Source organism: Prunus mume, linkage group LG8, assembly GCF_029339155.1.
Source record: "Prunus mume cultivar Tortuosa linkage group LG8, ASM2933915v1, whole genome shotgun sequence".
NCBI classification, from domain to species: domain Eukaryota; kingdom Viridiplantae; phylum Streptophyta; class Magnoliopsida; order Rosales; family Rosaceae; genus Prunus; species Prunus mume.
Genome location: NC_142705.1, coordinates 9835896 through 9856689, shown reverse-complemented (window position 1 = coordinate 9856689; position 20794 = coordinate 9835896). Strand labels below are relative to the sequence as shown.

Genomic DNA, 20794 nt, shown 5'->3' with positions numbered 1-20794 from the left:
GAAAAGAAAATGTTAAATTAATTTAATTGATGTGGTTGTCCACCTCATCTGCCATATAAAAGTGGTATGAGAATGTGATATACAAAATGTGGTAAGAGTAGCATTATTCCTTTTTAATTGATGTGGTTGTCCACTTCATATGCTACATAAGGTGGTATGAGAATGTGGTATACAAATGTGGTAAGTGTAGCATTACTCTAATTATATATATGTTTTATTTTGGAATCTATGGTATTAATAATAACTAAGTGTTTTATTATTATTCATTTGATATATGCATGCTTATCTTCCTCCAAATTTATTGCGTGGTGTTAAAGCTTTCTATTAGTTATCATGTTTTGCTGTCAAAACATGTGGTGCCGTCATATTATATTATTAAGTTAAGTGTGAATAGCAAGAAAGTTGGTATAGCTTTACAAATTGGTTATGTCATGTAAGCAGGAGGTTAAGCTTTAAGTTTACCTCTTATTGACACATCTTCTAGCATGCAATTGTTTAATAAAGTTTTTGATAGATATTTCAACTTTGGCTTGAACAAAAAGGTTGTTATATTGTTATCCTTTAGTAAACCGCCAATTACTTCATCCAATAGAAGTAAAGGTGTAGTCGACATTCCTTTAGTATAAATAGGAATGCAATTCTTTTATTTTGAAACGCACGGCATGGATGGTTTGCAAAGGAAAACCATAAGAGTTAAGAAAGGGAAATACTAGAGAGAGAGAATTTGAGTGTGGATGTGGTGGAAATTAGGGAGTCGTCTTAAAATTCTAGCAAAAACTTTGGTGTCAAGGTACGGGTCTCTTTGGGGCCCTTTGCGAGGGTTGATCTAATTAAATGTTGTGAGCCCTATATTATGTGTGATATTATAACGGATGTTCTTGATATAGGATATTAAGTATTGTGAACTATTTGAATAATGTTGATATAATTATATATACATTGGTGATGTTTTAAATGGTTACATTGTTGTAAGATACATGGGATATGTGAAATGCATAATTATATCATGTCATGGAAATTATTTGGAATTCTTGGATTGGGAAAATAATGGTGGAAAAAAGGGTAATGGAAATAAACTTTTGTGTAGTTGAGTCTAAATGGAAATAGTCTTTTGTGTAGTTGAGTCTAACTCTTGGCAGGTACTGGTCTCAGGGATCCCACAGTGCACATGGTTTTTATTGGGTGATTTAGGACTAGCGAAAAGGAGTTAGACAAGATAACTAACAAAAGGGGAATTATGGGATGATTAAAATGAGTGTTAGTTTATATAAATGGGCATTCGACCAAGTGGTACAAGCATGGTATGAGACGTGCAGGTTTGCTTGTCCAGTTATATGAATTAACGGGATTAGATGAAGAGCATTCATGCATTATTATTAATAATGTGATATTTTGGTTGTGTGAATGCATTTCACTTAATTTAGTTATATCAATCTACTATGGTAAGGTCTTATGTCCTACTGAGCTGTGGTTGCTCACCCCTCACCCTGTTTAATTTTTCAGGATGAATTAGTGGGCAAGTAAAAGAATAAACCAATTGAGGCTGAATTAATTAAGATACACGTGTCCCTATTAAAATACAACAATTGATGCACGTGATCAGTTTAGTTACGGTCACACTCACCCAGGACCCAACATTAAAATTGTAATGGCCCTTTGTGGTTAGTGACTTTTTTTATTTATTATATTATGAATGCAATCCCAGAATTTCTAAAAAAAATATATAAAAACCCATGGCAAATAACTTCAGGGTTAACTAGTGATTTGCCCTCTGAACTTGTACGTAGCCTTTGATTCACTCCCTATCCTTTTATATTTTAGTTAGAAATTTAAGGATATGAACTTTTTTGTTGTTGCCAATTTCCCCCTTACTATCTAAATCTTCAACATTTCATCCAATTTTCAGTTAAATTATTTTTGTGGAAAAAATTGAAGAAAAAGAGTAAACCCAACCCTCTCCCCCCAACTTGAAGAACCCATCCATCCTTTCCCCTTCGTCCTCCTCTTTCCCTTCCCCTTCATTCTCCTACCCTCCCCCTATGATCTATCTCTTCCTTCCCTTCCGCTTCTCCCTCCTCTTTCCCTTCCCTTCCTTCCTCTTCCATCCCCCCCACGCTCCCTCTCTGATCTATCTCCTCCTTCCCTTTCCCTTCTTCCCCTTCCCCTTCCATCTCCACCACCCTCAGATCTCTCTCTCTCCCCAGACCAACCCAAAATCAACTTAAGTTCATTGTAAGGAAAACTTAAAGCTCAATGAGCTTTCCAACCCTAGGTGAAAGCTTTCCAGCTCAATTTCCACTACTATGTGAACTAGTCCTCCAAATCCCAAACCCATTAAACAGAAATTGAAGTTTCAAAGTCTTAGAGCAAGAAAGAGCTTGAAAATTACCTCATTTTCCATCAATGCCTGTGATTCACAGAGAGAGAGAGAGAGAGAGAGAGAGAGAGATGAGTATTATTTCAATTTTCGTTATTTTATTTTATTTTTCATTATTTATTTATTTTTAACGTATGAAATGACTATTATGCCCTCATATTTAACGGCAAATTGGATGAAATGTTCCGAATTTAGACGACAGATGGGAAATTGAGAAAAAAAGAAGTTCATGTTCTTAATTTTCTAAAAAAAAAGGATATGAGTAAATAGAAAATTATGTACAAATTCAAGGGGCAAATCACCAGTAATATGATACAAATATAACCAATAACTTTATCAACCACTCATATGATCTGATAACACGTGAATTAGTACACCATGATGTCGCAAATGTGGCCGTAACATCCAATAATTTCTGGAAAATCAAAACCAAATTGCTTTTGGATGCAAATAATTAAGATACACGTGTCCCTATTAAAATACGACAATTGATGCACGTGATCAGTTCAGTTATGGTCACACTCACCCAGGACCCAACATTGAAACTGTTTTCCTCAATGGTCCCCAATCTGACTTCCATCATCCCACTGCCAAGTGTCCAGAATCAGAATAATATGAAAAGCCCAAAACTTAGTACTGCTCTGAAAACCACCACCGTCCCCGTCCCCAGTATCTCATTTTCTAGTGCGGACCTTGTCCTTTCAAAACCCATGAAAAATTCAAAACCATGAAACAGTCTAAAAGGCAAAGGCCTCATTGATTTGATTATTTTATGAAAATGCAATGGCCATGCCTATCTACCTTCTATGACTTGTGCATTCAGAGAGAGGAACTTCTCTGGTCCCCCATGCACCAAAATAAATTTCAAACTAAAAAATTATTTTTATAGCAAACACAAAAATAACATTTCTTTTCTCCCACGTGTTTTGTATTTCTGGAACCTCTTCCACGTTTAACATTCAACAACGTTTAAAATTAAAACACAGCACCACTGCATGAAACATGGTCACCTTCATATCATTAAATCTTTGTTTCGATCTATAGCTATAGCTATAAATGTCCCTCCTCTGCAAACCCTCCAAAATTCTCCATCAACATTAACATGACAGATTTTACAGACGACGCTTCGTCGTCTTCGAATCGAGTTTCAGCTCAAGCCCACTTGCAGAGTGTAGAGTTTAAGAAGAGGAAGGCAGGTAGGAAGAAGTTCAATGAGACAAGGCACCCAATTTACAAAGGCGTGAGGCAAAGGTGTGGAAAGTGGGTTTGTGAGCTGAGGCAGCCTGATCAGAAGAAGTCGCGGATATGGCTGGGGACCTTCACCTGCCCTGACATGGCGGCTAGGGCTTATGATGTAGCTGCTTTGGCTCTCAAGGGAGAGTCTGCTGCTTTGAACTTTCCTCATGAGGCAAGTACCCTGCCACGCATTACGTCCACGTGTTCTGTTGAAGACCTACAGTGTGCTGCTGCGGCGGCTGCTGAGGGTTTTTTTGAGGTTGAAGTTAAAGCATCGGGTTTGGAGGAGAAGCAAGAAGAAGAAGTGGTGTATTTGGATGAGGAGGAGTTGTTTAACATGCCGGGGTTGATTGACAGCTTGGCTGAGGGTTTGATTCTCACTCCACCAGCCATGCAGAAAGGTTTTAATTGGAATGATTTTGATGATGATATGGAGAATGCTGTTGATTTTTCCTTGTGGAGTGATTGATTCTTTGAAAATAATTATCAGCTAGACTTGTAATGAATTCTTAATTAGATATTGTCTGGGAATAATTTAGAGAAAAAAAGAAGATAAATATCCAAACAAATAAATATTGCAAAGTATGTTTACCAAAGTGATCCGATGTTGGATTCTTCATGAATGAAGAAAAAGGGAAACAAGAAAATGAGTGAGATCAGTTTGTTTTATGATTTAGAGGTTGAAATATAATTTCATGTTTCTGAACATAAATTCCTATTTCTAAGAAAATAAAAATGAAAATAATTTCATTTTCTAAGTTAGGTGTTTTGTTACCAACCAAAGAAAACAATAGATTAGGTCATTTGATTCTGATGATGGATGAATTCAATTATATGGTTTGTTAGTTGGGATTGTTTTCTGCATATGATCACTGAGTCTTATTTGTAGGTTGTATCATTGCCGATGCAAAAATGCTAGTCATACCACATTTATATACAAAAATGCTTGTCATACCACATTGTACCACCTCTATACACCTCTATTATAGAGGTGGGATCCACTTCTATTAGAAAGGTGGTATACAAATTAATGTAATATCCTAGTAGAGTCATTCTATAGTGATGAACTTATCTATGACATTTTGGTGAGGTCCTATATTTTAACTGTTGGATCAGGCTAATCAATTTAATTTAACGACTAACCAATTTGATTCAACGACTAAGAGATATAGCCTCACACAAAGGCCATATATAATGCACTTGCTATAGAATTCTTGATGCCTAGCATTGCTCGTTTGCATATAGCCACATGCTTATTCTTCCAAGTTTCAAATAAGTTTTGACTATGAGCCACAACTGTTTATTGGGCTAACAAAAATGGGCCATTGGTTACTAAGAATGGGCTTTCAATTTATCATACAACAAAACAAAAAGATACTCGAGTCGAGTCTCGTTCGTCGGCGTTATTTGGAAATTTCCTGACGCTCGAGCCTCCAACGCGAACCACGAGCATCGCCGACAAACCACGAACCACGAACCAAGAAAGAAGTCAACACACGAACGGTACAAATTCTCATCCCTTTCCTCTTCTGTCTGCTATATCATCCCCCCTCTGTGATTACTGGATATTATTTCAAATTTCTACAATATAACCTTAGATTGGTTTCAATATGAATTCAAACTTGTTTTCTCTGATTTTGGTTCAATTGGTGATGGATTTGGGGTTCAATTTTGACTGGGTTAGGGTTTCTCTCTCAGATAATAAAGGGTTAGGGTATCCATGAGTGTTCAGCTTTGACTGGGATAGGGTTTCTCTCTCTAGTATACTGCATCAGCATGTTACTGATACTGAGCTTTTGTATCTATGTCGATTTCTTTGAGTCATTCATTCTTTATTTCGTCAAAGTACTATTTTCTATTGGATTAAAGCCTGTGGAATGCGCGGTTGACAATTGTTGGTAAATCCTACAGGGTTTCTATTTGGCCTCTACAAAGAGTGTGCTGCTCCTTATTAAACCAAAGGTACGTGTGATATATATGCGGCCTCCTGAATTATGCTGTCCTATTCTGGAATTTAATATGTAGTGGTTTTGGCAAAACAGTGTTTTATGGATAAGTAATAAGTTTTACGTATTGGGATCTTTACTGATGACGCAAGAATGCCATGTCATCTCAGGATAAGAACAGTGGTTCTTGCAAATAACATTTTCTGTCAGATATGGTTCATAGAATAAGAACACGATAACGACAGTGTTCTTTTTAGTCAGAATAGAAATATAGAAGAATCATAGGAGCAGTATTATTATATATATACAACTGAAAGTTTGGGGTTTGTTGTTTAGGGCATGCCTTGGTGTTTGTTTCTAGCTCAATTATAAAGATGGACTTGGCTTCTGCAGTCACACTATAATCACTTTGCAAATGCTGGGGGGATAATTTTAACTGTCTAGAATAGATACTTTTTTTTTCTTCTTCGAGTAGTTGCAGAAGTGTGAATTTTTTTTAGAGGGAGAGCCGTGTGAGGGACACCTCTTGGTTTAGACAAATTCACTGCTTATCAAGATGCCACATCCTGGGAAGGGCACCTCTTTGTTTCCAGGAACTGACTTAAGTTGGTTCCAAATTGAAAGATAATGAGCTGTTCGTTGGAGTGGGATTAGGATTACACTGGAAATTAAGGTTGTTAGTTGAGTGCAGATTGGTGAAATGATGCAGTATTTGACTATTTTTGTTCCCTTTTCAATTTCATAGATTGCATAAAGAGTTTCATCATTGCTCTCCTTTTTTATTTATTTGTTTGTTCGTGATCTTAATGTTATGAATTGCTTGCTGACACCGAGTGCATGACTAATTATAAATCAAATGGAAGCCATAGAGCTCTGGCTGTGCTTGTTTCAAAGGGGTTTGGATGTTTGAAAATAAATGTTTGCTTCCCAAATGAGTATGAATGTTAGGGCTTTCATAAATTAGAAAACTATTTTATAGCAAACACAAGAAGAACATTTTTTCTCCCACGTGGGTTTTTATATTTCTGGAACCTCTTCCACGTTTAACATTCAACAACGTTTAAAACGCCAGTGCATGAAATGAAACATGGTCACTTTCATTAAATCTTTGTTTCCATCTAGCTAGCTATAAATGTCCTTCCTCTTCAAACCCTCCAAGATTCTTCATCAGTATTAACGTGACAGATTTTACAGACAAGCCATCGTCCTCTTCGAAACAAGTATACGCATGATCATATATATGTATTCAGTAAGATCAGTTTGTTTTTTGATTTAGAGGTTGAAATGAAATATAATTTCGTGTTTCTAAACATAAATCCCTATTTCGGGAACTTTAGTTTTCACACACAATATAGTTTACTATTTAGGTAAATATGAATTCAATTTTAGCTAATTAGGATAAAGCCAAAAGCCCAAATATAGTACCTGCTTTTACCATAATATAATTAAAGAACATGAAAATTACAACATATGCCATTGTTTTCAAATTTCAATATTTAGTTTCAAATTTACAAAATATGCCATTATCCCGTTCGCACGAGTATTCGTCTTCACCTCCAGAAACCGCATTCCACATAACATCGACGATTGTTCACGGTAAACCACAATCAACGACGACCACCAAAGGCGACGACCACCATCAACAATCAAAGCCGATTCTCACTCTTTTGGAAAAAAAAGGGTAAGAAAATCAACGCTAACACAAATTTGCCTTCAATTTTAGGGATTAAGGATTTTAGACATTTTAGCTACTGTTCGTTATGCATGCTTCCTTTGGAAAAATGGATGACTCTTTGGATTCACAACTACTCTTGGTTTAGGTTTTGCCTTCATTTATAGGGATTAAGGATTTTAGAAATTTTATCTATTCTTCATTCTGCAATGTAGTTTAGGTTTTGGGTTTAGTTTTGGTTTCAAAACCTCTAAAACCAAAAATCACCAAAGAAAGAGAAAGAGCATAAAATATATATGTTTTCTGAATTGAAGAAAATGGAAATTGCACAACAGTTTCCAGTTTAGTTTGTAGTTCTTGTTTTGACTATTATGATCTTTCCATTTCATGTTTAAGTTGCTCATATTATATTTCTATTATGTTTGATGTTTTGCGTTTTGGATTGCTCCTTTAAAAGAGGAAGAGCATCAAATATTTCTGTTTTATGCATTGCAAAAAATGGAAATTGTATTGCAGTTTGCGTTAATGCAATGCAATGAACTACAACTGCATTACAGAACACGGAAATTGCATTGCAGTTTGTGTTAATGCAATGCAATGAACCGCAAACTGCATTGCAGTTTCTTTTTTCTATTTTTTGCTAAACTATTTATACTGCTTCCTTGTAGTTTATCTCTACTTGTCCTAATAGTGTTTTCATTTATTCTTGTTTCAGATCACAAATGACACAAGAAATGCCACCACAAAAGAATGAAGCTCAAACCAACGAAAGCCAAGAATCAAAATAATGGCTCAAAAGAGAAAATCAAAGGCAAACTATAATAGGAAAGCAAAGCACCTGAACTATATCCAGTTTCGGTTGCAACGTCAATGCTTTCAACAGCATCATTACAGACGTTAAAGGCAAGCTCAATGAAAGGCAGAAGAAATTGCTCAAGAAAACGCCTTTCTGGAACTTGATTGAGCTGTTTTACAACAAAAGAATTGACACAAATAACATGAATAAGTCGGACCTCGACTTTGTAAAGCTGCTCAAGAAGTTTGATCCAAATACAAAGTCCTTCAATTTCGGCATCAAATCATTCTAAATCACAGCCAATGTTGTGATTGAGATTCTAGGACTTCCAAATGAAGAAAACTCAGTCAAACTGGGCAATGATAGATACACTGCTACTTTCAAAACAAGGCACTTTGGAGGAAAGTCAAACCTATCAAAAGGCATGGTAGAAGGAGAATTACAAAAGACAATTTCCTTGACAAACCAACCGAAGAAATAAAAGGCCAAGGCAAAGCAAAAGAAGAAAACGAACAGAGGAAAAGCAAAAAAAGAAGCTGAAGAAGAAGAAGAAGGGGAAGACAAAGAGGAAAAGGAGGTTGTTGACTACGACAAGGATGTGGTCAGCCTAATCTTGATTCTGCTCTGCATGACATTCCTTTTTGCCAACTCTTCATCCACTTTGCATTGGAAAATTGTTGAGCACTGTATGAATCTAGACACACTTTCAAGCTATTCGCGGGCAAGAGCTATATCAATCTGCATAAATGACTCTTTGATCACAAAGGCAAAAGCAAAAAGGGGAAGAGAAACCTCTATAGAAGTTGTTTCGGGTTGCACTATCCTAATATTAGTAAGTAAATAGTGGCTTACGCAATGCATTTTGAGTTTTATGCAATGCAATTTCCATTTAATACAATGCAGTTTCCAATTTTGAGTTTTATGCAATGCAGTTTCCATTTAATACAATGCAATTTCCATTTACTACAATGCAGTTTCCTTTGACTGTAATGCAGTTTCTGTTTTATCTAATGTAGTTTCCAACCTCATTTATGATATATCTTGTTTTAGAATTGTGTAGTTTCTACTGTATGCGAGGACAAACATCATACAACCAATCCTTGGCAAGGAGAAAGAAACTCCTGCAATTTTTAAATAAAGTATTGTGGAAGTCCACAGAAGATTCAACCAAATAGAAGACTTAAATGACATAAAGGTATGCAATTTATTGCATGTTCTATTTTAATGTATCTTGAATGTGAATCCATGCTAAATCATTCTCATTGTACATGGTATTTTCAAAACCCATAAAAAGCGAAAAACTACGAGAAGAGGAAGACCCTGTTGACAAGGTAATTTGAATATGTACACAGTGGCTCATGCATTGCAGTTTCTGTTTTTTGCAATGCAATTTGTATTTTATCCAATGCAGTTTCTAAATCATTCTCATTGTACAGGGTATTTTGAAAACATATAAAAAGCGAAAAACTACCAGAGAAGAGAAGAAGAGAAGAAACAATAAGAGAAAGAAGAAGAGAAGAAGTTAGATGCTCCAACACCTGATGTTCTGTCAAGAATACAAAGGCTAAAGAACAGAGAAAGGAAGAGGCATCAAGCATCTTGCTATGAGTACGAAAAAGATAAGCAACCAAAAAAAGAGTGCTTGAAAGTGTGTCCAGATTCACACAGTGCTCAACAATTTTCTAGTCCAAAGTGGATGACGAGTTGGCAAAGAGGAATGTCATGCAGAGTAGAATCAAGATTAGGTTGACCATATCCTTGTCGTAGTCAACACCCTTCTTTTCCTCTTCGTCTTCCCCTTCTTTTTCTTCTTTTTCTTCAGCTTTTTTTTTTGCCATTCCTTTGTTCGTTTTCTTCTTTTGCTTTACCTTGGCCTTTTCTTTCTTCGGTTGGTTTGCCAAGGCAATTGTCTTTTGTAATTCTTCTTCTACCATGTCTTTTGATGGTTTTGACTTTCTTCCAAAATGCCTTGTTATGAAGGTAGCAGTGTATCTATCATTGCCAAGTTTGACAGAGTTTCCTTCGTTTGGAAGTCCTAAAATCTCACTCACTACATTGACTGTGATTTGGAATGATTTGGTGCCGAAATTGAAGGACTTTGTATGTGGATCAAACTTCTTGAGTAGCTTTACTAAGTCGAGGTCCAACTTATTCATGTTATTCATGTCAATTCTTTTGTTGTGAAACAGCTCAATCAAGTTCTAGAAATGCGTTTTATTGAGTAGTTTCTTCTGCCTTTCATTGAGCTTGTCATTAACGTCTGTAATGATGCTATTGAAAGCATTGACGTTGCACCAAAATTGGGTATAGTCCGGGTGCTTTGCTTTCCTATTATAGTTTGCCGTTGATTTTCTCTTTTGAGCCATTATTTTGATTCTTGACTTTCGTTGATTTTGAGCTTCATTCTTTTGTGGTGACATTTCTTGTGTCATTTGTGATTTGAAACAAGAATGGATGAAAACACTATTAGGACAAGTAGAGATAAACTACAAGGAAGAAGTATAAATAGTTGAGCAGAAAAAAGAAAAAAGAAACTGGCAATGCAGTTTGTGGTTCATTGCATTGCATTAACGCAAACTGCAATGCAGTTTTTGTTAATGTAATGTAGTTTGTAGTTCATTGCATTGCATTAACGAAAATTGCAATGCAGGTTGCAGTTCATTGCATTGCATTAACGCAAACTGCATTGCAATTTTCGTTTTTTGCAATGGAGAAAACAAAAATATTTGATGCTCTTCTTCATCTTTTAAAAGGAGCAATCCAAAATGCAAAACATCAAACATAATAGAAATATAATAGGAGTAACGTGACAAGAAATGGAAAGATTAGAATAGTCAAAACAAGAACTACAAACTAAACCGAAAACTGTAGGGCAATTTTCGTTTTCTTCAGTGCAGAAAATGGATATATTTGATGCTTTTTCTCTTTCTTTGGTGATTTTTTGGTTTTTAGAGGATTTGAAACTAAAACTAAACCAAAACCTAAACTACATTGCAGAATGAAGAATGAACAGTAGGTAAAATTTCTAAAATCCTTATAAACGAAGACAAAATCCAAACCAAGAGTAGTTGTGAATCCAAAGAGTCATCCATTTTTCCAAAAGAAGAAAGCATAATGAACAATTGCTAAAATGTCTAAATCCTTAATCCCTAAAATCGAAGGCAAATTTGTGTTAGAGCATTGATTTTCTTACATTTTTTTTCCAAGAGAGTGGGAATTGGCTTCGATCGTTGGTGGTCTTCATGTTGGTGGTCGTCGTTGATTGTGGTTTATTGTGAATGATCGTCGATCTGCAGTCTCTGTGTTTTTGGGAATAATGCGAAAATATGGAAGGCGGTTTCTCGAAGTGAAGACGAATACTCGCGCGAATGGGATAATGGCATATTTTGTAAATTTGAAACTAAATATTGAAATTTGAAAATAATGGCATAATGACTTATGTTGTCATTTTAATGTTCTTTAATTATATTATGGTAAAAGCAAGTACTATATTTTGGCTTTTGGCTTTATCCTAATTAACTGAAATAGAATTCTTTTTGACCTAAATAGTAAACTATATTGTGTGTGAAAACTAAAGCTCCCGGATGAAGAAGGGTACCATTGTCTTTTCACTTTTTATTTTTAAGCTGGCCCAATGAATTTGGGCCTCCTTTTTAGTCTAATCTAAAATAACAATTCTTTCTTCGGTATTAAAGCCCAAACAAAAATATCCAATGTCTCAAATACTAATTAGTAAAGTTACTTATGTCTAATACCTTTAAAAAAAAAAAAACCCAAAATAAAAAGATACTATTGACTTTTTTCTTGTTTTTGTTTTTCTAGATACTATTGACTATTGACTATTCATTGAGTCCAATGTTCTTCCCGACTTTTCCGCATAAAAATCAATATGAATCCTACATGGGTATTACTATTCACGATCATAGATTCTAGAACATAGGAGAAATTTGGAAAAAAAGTTTTAAGGTTTTTTCTCGCCAAACAAAAGAGTTCTTAAAAGTTATTTTTCAGGCTCTTTTTCAGTGACCTAGACCCGTTGAATTTACATATTACTGTTTTTTATTTTTAAGAACTACATGATGGATAAAAATCATGCTCCATTAGTTAGGTATCAAATATTGAAATTCTGAATTTACAAGTTAGATAAATAAAATATATATGTTAAACAAAATGATTTATTACAAAACTTGTTTCAAAATGAAATTGGGAGTGATAGCATTAAAATCTTGAAACATAAGGAGAAGTTTTAATCTTCGACCACAAAAATAATACAGAAACAAATGGTGGTTGACTGGTTGGTTGAGCAACTTGGACGTTTTGTGCGCATTTGAACTCATCTCTCGATTATATTATCCTGAAGTCCTTGTCTTGCTGTCCAAAAACCCCTGGTGTTCAACCTCTCAGTGTCTCACATATTCCTATCATTAAACAAACATCAATTTCAATTTCAGAACCCAATTCATCATCTTCATGACAACACTGGAGATGGGCACCAATCCAAAACAACAAGAAACCAACCATGTGATCGGTATCTGGGAAGTGAACGAGGACCGCTTAGCCTCCATGCACAAGAAGATCTCAGAGCCTCCAAGACTCCTCAGCAATGCAGCAGGCAAACCGTCTTGCTGCATTTTCAGAATCCCACAGAGCCTGCTCGAGATAAACGGCAAGTCGTACAACCCCCAGATCCTCTCAATCGGCCCATACCACAGAGGGGAGCCAAGCCTCAAGATGATCGAAGAGCACAAGTGGCGCTACTTGGGTTCCTTGCTGTCAAGAACAGAGGCCAAAGGGTTGACTTTAAACGATTATTTCAAGGCGTTAGAGCCACTGCAAGCTGAGGCCAGAGAATGCTACTCAGAAAGTATAAACCTCAGTACAGATGAGTTCATTGAAATGATGGTTCTTGATGGTTGTTTTATAATTGAATTGTTTAGGAAATTTGGGCGCTTGGTTAAGTTTGAGGAACATGACCCCCTTGTCAGCATGGTTTGGATAATATCATTTTTGGTCAGGGACTTGCTTAGGCTTGAGAATCAAATACCCTATTTTGTTCTTGAGGTCTTGTTTGATCTAACAACTTTGCCAGAATATAAAGACAGCGGGAAAACACTCTCCTTGCTTGCATTGGAATTCTTCAACAACAATATGCAGAGGCCTGACCATGTCATACAAAAGCACCAAAATCTCACAGGTATGGTCTCAAATTTCGATTAGTATCCGAAACAAATTTTGATTTTTAACTAATATCCTTTTTTCGATGTTTCGTTTAGTACATTTTCCCTGAAACTTGTTCATAATTTCTCTAGATTTTGTTTCTGTATTTTAATTAAACACCTTGCTTGTAGGCGTGCATTTGCTTGACTTGTTGCGCGCAAGTGTTATACCACCAGGCCATGATGAACCACATAGAGGCAACATTATCCCAACACATACCATTCATTGTGTTTCGAAGCTTCGCCGTGCCGGGATCAAGCTCAGACCGGGCGAAGGTGAGAGCTTCTTGGTGATCAAATTCAAGCGCGGAGTCATTGAAATGCCCACGATAACCATCGATGATTTCATAAGCTCCTTCCTGCTCAACTGTGTGGCCTATGAGCAGTGCCACAAGTCATGTTCCAAGCACATCACCACCTATGCAACATTGCTGGATTGTCTCGTGAACACATACAAGGATGTTGAGTACTTGTGCGACCGAAACATCATTGAGAATTGCTTTGGGAACGACGGGGAGGTTGCTCAATTTGTTAACAATTTGGGGAAAGATGTGGCTTTTGATATGGACAGATGCTATCTGGCTAAGTTATTCAATGATGTGCACCACTATTATGGGAATAGTTGGCATGTTCAATGGGCTAGCTTCAAGTACACTTACTTTGACACTCCATGGTCCTGCATATCTGCCTTTGCTGCATTGATTTTGTTGATAATGACCTTGTTGCAGACCTTTTACACTGTTCTAGGTCATTATCAGACTTGAAAAATGAAAATGGTGTTTGATATATATACATATTTACTATAAGTCTTTGCCTATTAATCTTGAGCACGACTGATATAATAATTTCTTGTTGATCGTGGCTATGCTAAATTCTTGGAGTAAAATGATAATTTGATTGTAAACACTAAACGCTAAGCATGCGTTTTTATGCAAGGCAAATATGACCTTGATGCTCTGTTTTGGGAAAACAGGAAGGAAAAGAAAAAGGGAGAAAATTATATAAGAAAGAAAATAGGGAGATCTATAAAAGCAACTCCACTCATTTGCCCTTTGTCACACAACTATTGCATGAGATATGAGGAGAGAAGACAAAGGGAAATTCAGGGGAGAAAAAAGTGTCGACAATTATTAATAAATCAAAGTACGGGAATTTACATACTTATTTGGCTACTAGATGGGTCAATAATTTCACACAATGTATTTCAACGATCCGAACCGTCTAATTTTTAGATATTTTCTCAAATATCATATCCGCAAAAAATCGCTTGAATCGCCAACGAAAATATCAAAATCAAACTACGCTGTCCCCTGAATTTGCTTTTATATAAAAGCAAATCCATCTAATAGTCTGCAACTCTGTTTGCTTTTATGATATCACGTCTTTTTGTGAGCATGTTAGGCCATCTAATAGTCTCAGTAGTCTTATGTGTCTGTGTACCAAATCCATCTTCCCGACGCATATCATAGCATGAGTGGAAAACTTGACAAGAAAAGGCGACTTTTTTTCATAGTCTGTCTTTTTTATTTAGACTTCGCCTACATATCTATCTACCCATATGTTGGGCTAGGTGCTCTGAACTTCAAGGTGTAGAATTTTATCCATGAAGAGCTCGGTTACATTTTTTTTGGGTGAAATGGGGGGATTAATCCTCAAACACAAAAGATCTAAATTATAGAAAAATATGAGTTTTAGAAACTCTTAACAAATTATCATAAAAAATAGCCGCAACCCAATTAAGAATCTCCGTCGGCAGAGAGTTGAAAGTTAATATTATACTCATTTATGTTTAATTGTTTCTCTACATGGACAATTCTAGTGGTACGGCCAATGTCATGCACGCGACCGTGTTATTAAGACCATGACCAACTCAATCAGGTACGGTAATTTCCATTTCATCCCCCCCAAAAAAATAAAAAAAAAAATAAAAAAATGATACACCTGCGCAAATAGAAAGCAGATTATTAGTCTCGTGCGCTTGAAGGAAAGACTGCCTCTCAAAGTTGAATGTTTGAAATTTTCAACTCCACTCAACATGCTCAAACTCAAACCTCTGGATGTTGAATTTTTCAACCCCTTAGCCTCCCGTACGTCTCAGTTCCTATATATATATATACCTTCATTCTTCCAAGTCTCCTACAAACAAACCCACAAAATATTTCACCTATCAGATTTGCTTCAAACTTCAAACACCCTATTTTCTATTTTCAGCAATCAATAAGGGACTTTCATCTTGGTTCAGAGCTGCTTCTATATCGAACAAATTCATGAGCTCGCAAAACTGTTCAGGGCAAACTTCAGGACTGGTTCAATTTCCGCAACCCACAAGACCAATAAACAGCTACAAGGACATGACGAGCTCAATGGGACTGCCTCAACCCACAAGGCCAATTAGCCTAGACAATATCACTTGTACGAGTTCCGAGCCATACTTGCAGAAAAAAGAAGCCAGACTTCCACAAGAATTTGTTGATCATGTTAATCTGGCACCGCCAGCCGAAGAGGAAGACAAGGAAGCTCTTCATGGGTTGCTTGAAATCATCTCAGAGCTTTATGAAAAAGTTCCTGCAAAATTAGCAGACCACTTACGTGATATGGATGGAACAAAAGCTCTACCCACTGTGCTAAAGGGTTCTACTGCTAGCCGTGGCCTTGAAGCTGTGGATTTGTCAAAGAAGCTTGAGCGCTTCAAGATACGAACTTTCGATTCGGAAGGAGTTGTGAAGGAGGAACAGAAGCGATAATGCGACCAATTAATTATTCGATTAAGAGTGATGTGTTAAGAAAATCACTTTTTTTTGTACAAATTTTTTATACTGAAAGCTTATTATTATTCATTTATTCACATTTGTTGTTTGATGCATATCCTCATCTTCTTTGTTTTATTCATATTTAAATTCTCACTGTAATATTTTATTTATTTATAGAGCAAATTACATTTTACTAGCCAGCGGGTTACCTAATACAAATCAATACTTTTTTGGTTCATAAAATGAATACTTTTACAGTGATCAATCTCCACTGGCACAGCCTCTACAACCACAATGCACTGTGCACACACTCTATAAGCTTCTCCTCCCGCTGTTGCTTGGGCACTCGGCAGACACACGTCGTGGCAAAGTTGTGATCGCGAGGCTGCATGCAGCTTAAACAGCAAAGGCAAACCAGACTTTTTCCATTTTACAATTAGACTGTGATCCGCATAGCCTTGGTCCAGGCAGAATTCGTACAACTCCTTAGATATCTCATTTCTCCGATGGTGCAGGTAAAAATGTAGCGGAAATGGTGGCGGGAACAGAGGTAGAGGAAAGCAGAAAAGGAAAGAGAATTGTAATTTGAAGTGAGTGAATAATTGTACAGTATGTTTACAACCTAGCTTATATATATAGGCAAGCAAAACCCTAATGAAAACAGGAGAACATATCCTATCAGGTTCAGGTCCTCTATCAGAGAATTTGCCGGATTCTCTTTCTTGTATTTCAAATAGAAATCCTTCTCCGACCAAAAGAAGAAGAAGAAATTTTTTTTGATAGAAAACCGTTTTGAGTACCGAATTCAAAAGCGCAATGAAGCCCAACTCTTAGAAGACACGTCGTTCACGGACCAACATTCTGATTAAAATTTAAAAGCCCAACCCAAATATACTTGATTATTTATTTATTTATTTCTGTTGTTTTTATTTTTGTTTTTGGTCCATCTTCCCATAATGATCCACCTAAGCCCACAGTGTGATTTTGCAAAGACACAATACCTAATTTGAATTTGATAGCTGATGTGAATATTTGACATGTTGTATAACTTTATACTCCACCTGAAATGTTAAAAAATACTAATATTTTATTATTGTTATTATTATTCAATGAATTTAAAAACAATAAAAGCTTATGGGGCCAGAAGAATAAAAAAAAATCTGATGGCACCAATCAAAGACAACTGAAAATAATAGTAATTAAAGCTAAGTGGGACAAAGGAAATAAAAAATTCAAAACAAGTAAATAACGTCTCAGTATGTTGGCGTCAATAATAACCAATGACAACTTAGTTGGATCTCCAAGCAGTTTCAATTGTTATCGTTTAGCATGTCACATGTCATTTAATTGGTTGGTTGGAGATGCTCTTAGGGGCATCTTCTCACAAGGATTATGTGCAAGGCCAATTGACTTGATAGATGCATAAGAATTCTTAGGGGCGTACTCGGATTTTTTCTTTAAAACCTTTTAAATAAGAGTGGTGATTTATTTTTTTTCTATATTTATTTATCATTTTACACTTTTTATAACTAAAAAGGAGTGTAAGTGATAAAATAGGAGTGGGGAAATCATTGCCCTTAAATAATTATCATTCTTTTCAAAGAAAATATGTTACCTCCGCAATTAGAATCATTCATCAAGACAATTTTCAGAACCAAAAAACTCGTCCACAGCAAACTTGGAAAGCTTTCATGTTGCAATGAGTTGAATATCAAAACTATGGTTTACACCAAGAGAGACACACTACTAATACCATTTGCAAAGGGTCCATATTCTGGAAGATTAAGATCAGCTAATTGATACAAATATATCCATCTAGCATTACATTTCTAACAACATTCTGCTAATCAATCCCCATTGGCACATCCTCGGCAGCTACTGTAAAACCTTTTCCTCCCTCAGATGTTTGAGAACTCGGCAAACACATGTCGTGGCAAAATTATGATCATAAGGGCGCATGTCATCATATATCATGTGACGAGAGTTGAGTTATAATAAAAGAAAATTTTCACTGTTGCAAACAAGATGCCACATTCTAAATAGAAGTTGAGTAAGATACAAAAGTATTAAACACATTTGGAAACGGAGATCTAAATTCATTTGAAATGCTTAAAAACTAATTTGTTAAACATAGTATTACTTTCTCCCAATGTCTTAATTAGTTGCATATATTTGCAAAATTATTGAAATATTTTTTATTATGACTAGCTAGTAGGTACTCAACAATGCTTTATTAGTACATATTTCACTGTCATTTTCATCCTACAATATGTGTGTCTCAATGCTCATCCTATTCTTACTTCTATGGCCTTCATGTAAATTTGACCCTAACATCTCCAAAGAATGTTTGTATGATATTTTGTACAAAGGCAATTTGGTTTTGATAAAAAAAATCCAAAATTATCATCACAATCAAGCAGCTGCCAAATCAAAACCTAATTTTCTTTACTTTAGCTATCTGCAACTATGTTCCTCCTCCATGGTTTTAATACGCCTTAACAGCCTAGGAATGATTTGCTTGGAACCATTGCACATTTTGGGTCCGCCCACTCCCACAAATCACACCGTCAAACTCTCTGCATCAGTCACGGAATCGGATAAAAGAAAAGAAAAAATTCAAATAACCAAAAGCATCATAAACTCACCCCTTGTGTTCCACAAACATAAACCTTCTTCCAAGGTTTAAACTTGTCCATGATATCCTTATTAACTTCTCTTTTTGACATTTAAAGTATCTCTCTAATATAGCTCCTCCACTATTCACTTGAGGTTGATGTCTTGCGCCTTATATCAGCACCCCCATTGGGTTACAAAATTGGGGTTTTAGGGCTAATTGATGGGGATTTAGTCGAAATGAAGGGTGAAGTGGCTATTTTTCCATTTTTAAAGGGGTCGCGTGTGCATCACATGGGAAGAGTAACGGAGAAATAGATGAAATCAGTCAAAATTTGATGGTAAGGACCTAATTGACTATTTTTAACAAATTCGTATCCTTAATTCACCGAAAAAATAATCAAGAGTGCAAATTGACAATTATAGTATAGTTCATGGGGCAAGACCGCATTTAATAAGCCTAAATAAAAAATGTAAAGTTAACCATGGTTATGTCTATGGACACATATAAAGTATTAAGAAGGGTAGCAAGGATAACCTTGGGTTAAAATGGTGAGCATAACTACTTTTGGAAAGAAAGAAAAAAAGGATTACTTTGAACCAAGATGATTTGAAAATAATGATGAGAAAAAAAATGAGTTGTTTACTTAAATAGATTCTCAAATTTATACCCAAGTTGCATTTTGGTTCTCAACTAAATTATTCGTTCAAATAGTATACCAACTCTTTATTAATTGGGGCTTTGGTCCTACCGTTACATGTTAATATTACTGTCAAATATAGGGGTAAAACCGTCCTAAATTGGGGCTTTTGCCCCATCTTCTCCTCCCTCACAGCCCACCCTCCATGTCCCTTCCTCCTTCTCTGCAACATCATCATCAGGGCGTGGAGGTTGAGAAATTGGCTCCAGCGATGGTGTTTCAGAAGTGGTAGCACTCGGCAGTGCCCTTCTGGTATGAGCTGGCTCCGATGGTCTTGGTTGCGACTGAGACGGGGGTTGTTTGGGTTGTTGGAGTGAGAGAGAGAGTGTGTCTGATTGATTTGATTCAGTAAAGAGCAATAGTTTCAAAATAGTGCACCCCATCAAATCAGTGGGCAAACCTTGGCAACAACATTCTGTTGCAGACCCACGATGAGATGGGTGTTGGGATTGGAGTGGGGGAGGATTAGATGGGGTGGGGTTGGGTGGGCTGGTTGATGTGAAGACATAATTAACAGATAAAAGGCTAAGCCTTCGATTTCCATAATTAGCTACTGAATATATAGGTCAATATACTAACCCAAATTTAGGAAATGTCAAACTAGGCTGTGCCCTTAATTTGGTTTTAATAATAGATCACGTCTTTTTTGACAGCAGGGTTAGGCTATATAATTAGTAATAATACTTTAGCACAGCATGATTCCAAAAGTGGACAAAAGATGGCGGCTTTTTTTTTTCTTCTAATTTTTATTTATCTTACAAGAAGAACATAATCTGACTTACCTCATATGAGTCATAACCCACCCAAACCCAAGCTCAAACAAAACCTTGACGACCTTCTTATTTAAATTTTAAAAAAAAAACAACAAAAAAATATTTTTTTAGTTAAAGGTATATTTCGTTTAACAATACATTTGACTGCTTCTCAAAGTTGAATTCATATTTATTCGGCAACTCGTTATCTGACATATTCTTTTTGTTGACTGCTTTCCAAACCTCAATGCCGTAGTTTTTATTTCTTCAGCCAGTCATACGTCCCCTATATATATGTAGAGCATGCAAATGCTTGCCCTTAAAAACCATTTGCTTTCTCTCTCTTTCAATCTCCAACTACATCAGATCACCCTCTTTGCTTTCTCTCTCTTTCAATCTCCAACTACATCAGATCACCCTCTTTCTATTTTCAACTCAATTTTCTCTACCCACAAGACCAAAACCAGTAATTAAACATCTGCAACAACACGATGAGCTCAATGTCCTCAGAGCCTTTACAGTTCTTAATGCTTCATATGAGCGCTGGTATTTCTGGTGTTCATGTTAACGAGGAAGAAGGGCAAGCACTTGATGGCTTACTTGGGTTCATATCAGAGCTTTGGGAAAAAGCACCAGCAAAAATAGCAGACCAATTACTTAATATGGATGGAACCAAAGCTCGAACCGCTGCGCAGAAGGGTACAAGTACGCACGGCCTTCAAGGATCAGTGGAGG

General features: G+C 36.2%; 3 protein-coding genes across 3 annotated transcripts; 2 read left to right on the top strand and 1 right to left on the bottom strand.

Moving 5' to 3' along the window:
• The first annotated feature begins 3388 nt into the window (after positions 1-3388).
• Positions 3389-4131, top strand: LOC103339850 (dehydration-responsive element-binding protein 1F). The gene has a single exon (XM_008243206.3). The coding sequence runs from the start codon at positions 3480-3482 to the stop codon at positions 4080-4082; it is 603 nt and encodes a 200-aa protein (XP_008241428.2). The 5' UTR covers positions 3389-3479; the 3' UTR covers positions 4083-4131.
• Positions 4132-9680: 5549 nt separating this feature from the next.
• On the bottom strand, positions 9681-10269 carry LOC148914683 (uncharacterized). Its single transcript, XM_089043204.1, is given in 2 exon segments — positions 9681-10245; positions 10248-10269. Coding segments are annotated over 2 exon segments (558 nt in total). The 3' UTR covers positions 9681-9709.
• A 2114-nt stretch (positions 10270-12383) lies between these two features.
• Positions 12384-14049, top strand: LOC103339725 (transmembrane protein, putative (DUF247)). The gene is made up of 2 exons (XM_008243207.3): positions 12384-13221; positions 13376-14049. The coding sequence occupies exons 1-2, from the start codon at positions 12498-12500 to the stop codon at positions 14005-14007; spliced, it is 1356 nt and encodes a 451-aa protein (XP_008241429.2). The 5' UTR covers positions 12384-12497; the 3' UTR covers positions 14008-14049.
• The last annotated feature ends 6745 nt before the right edge of the window (positions 14050-20794 follow it).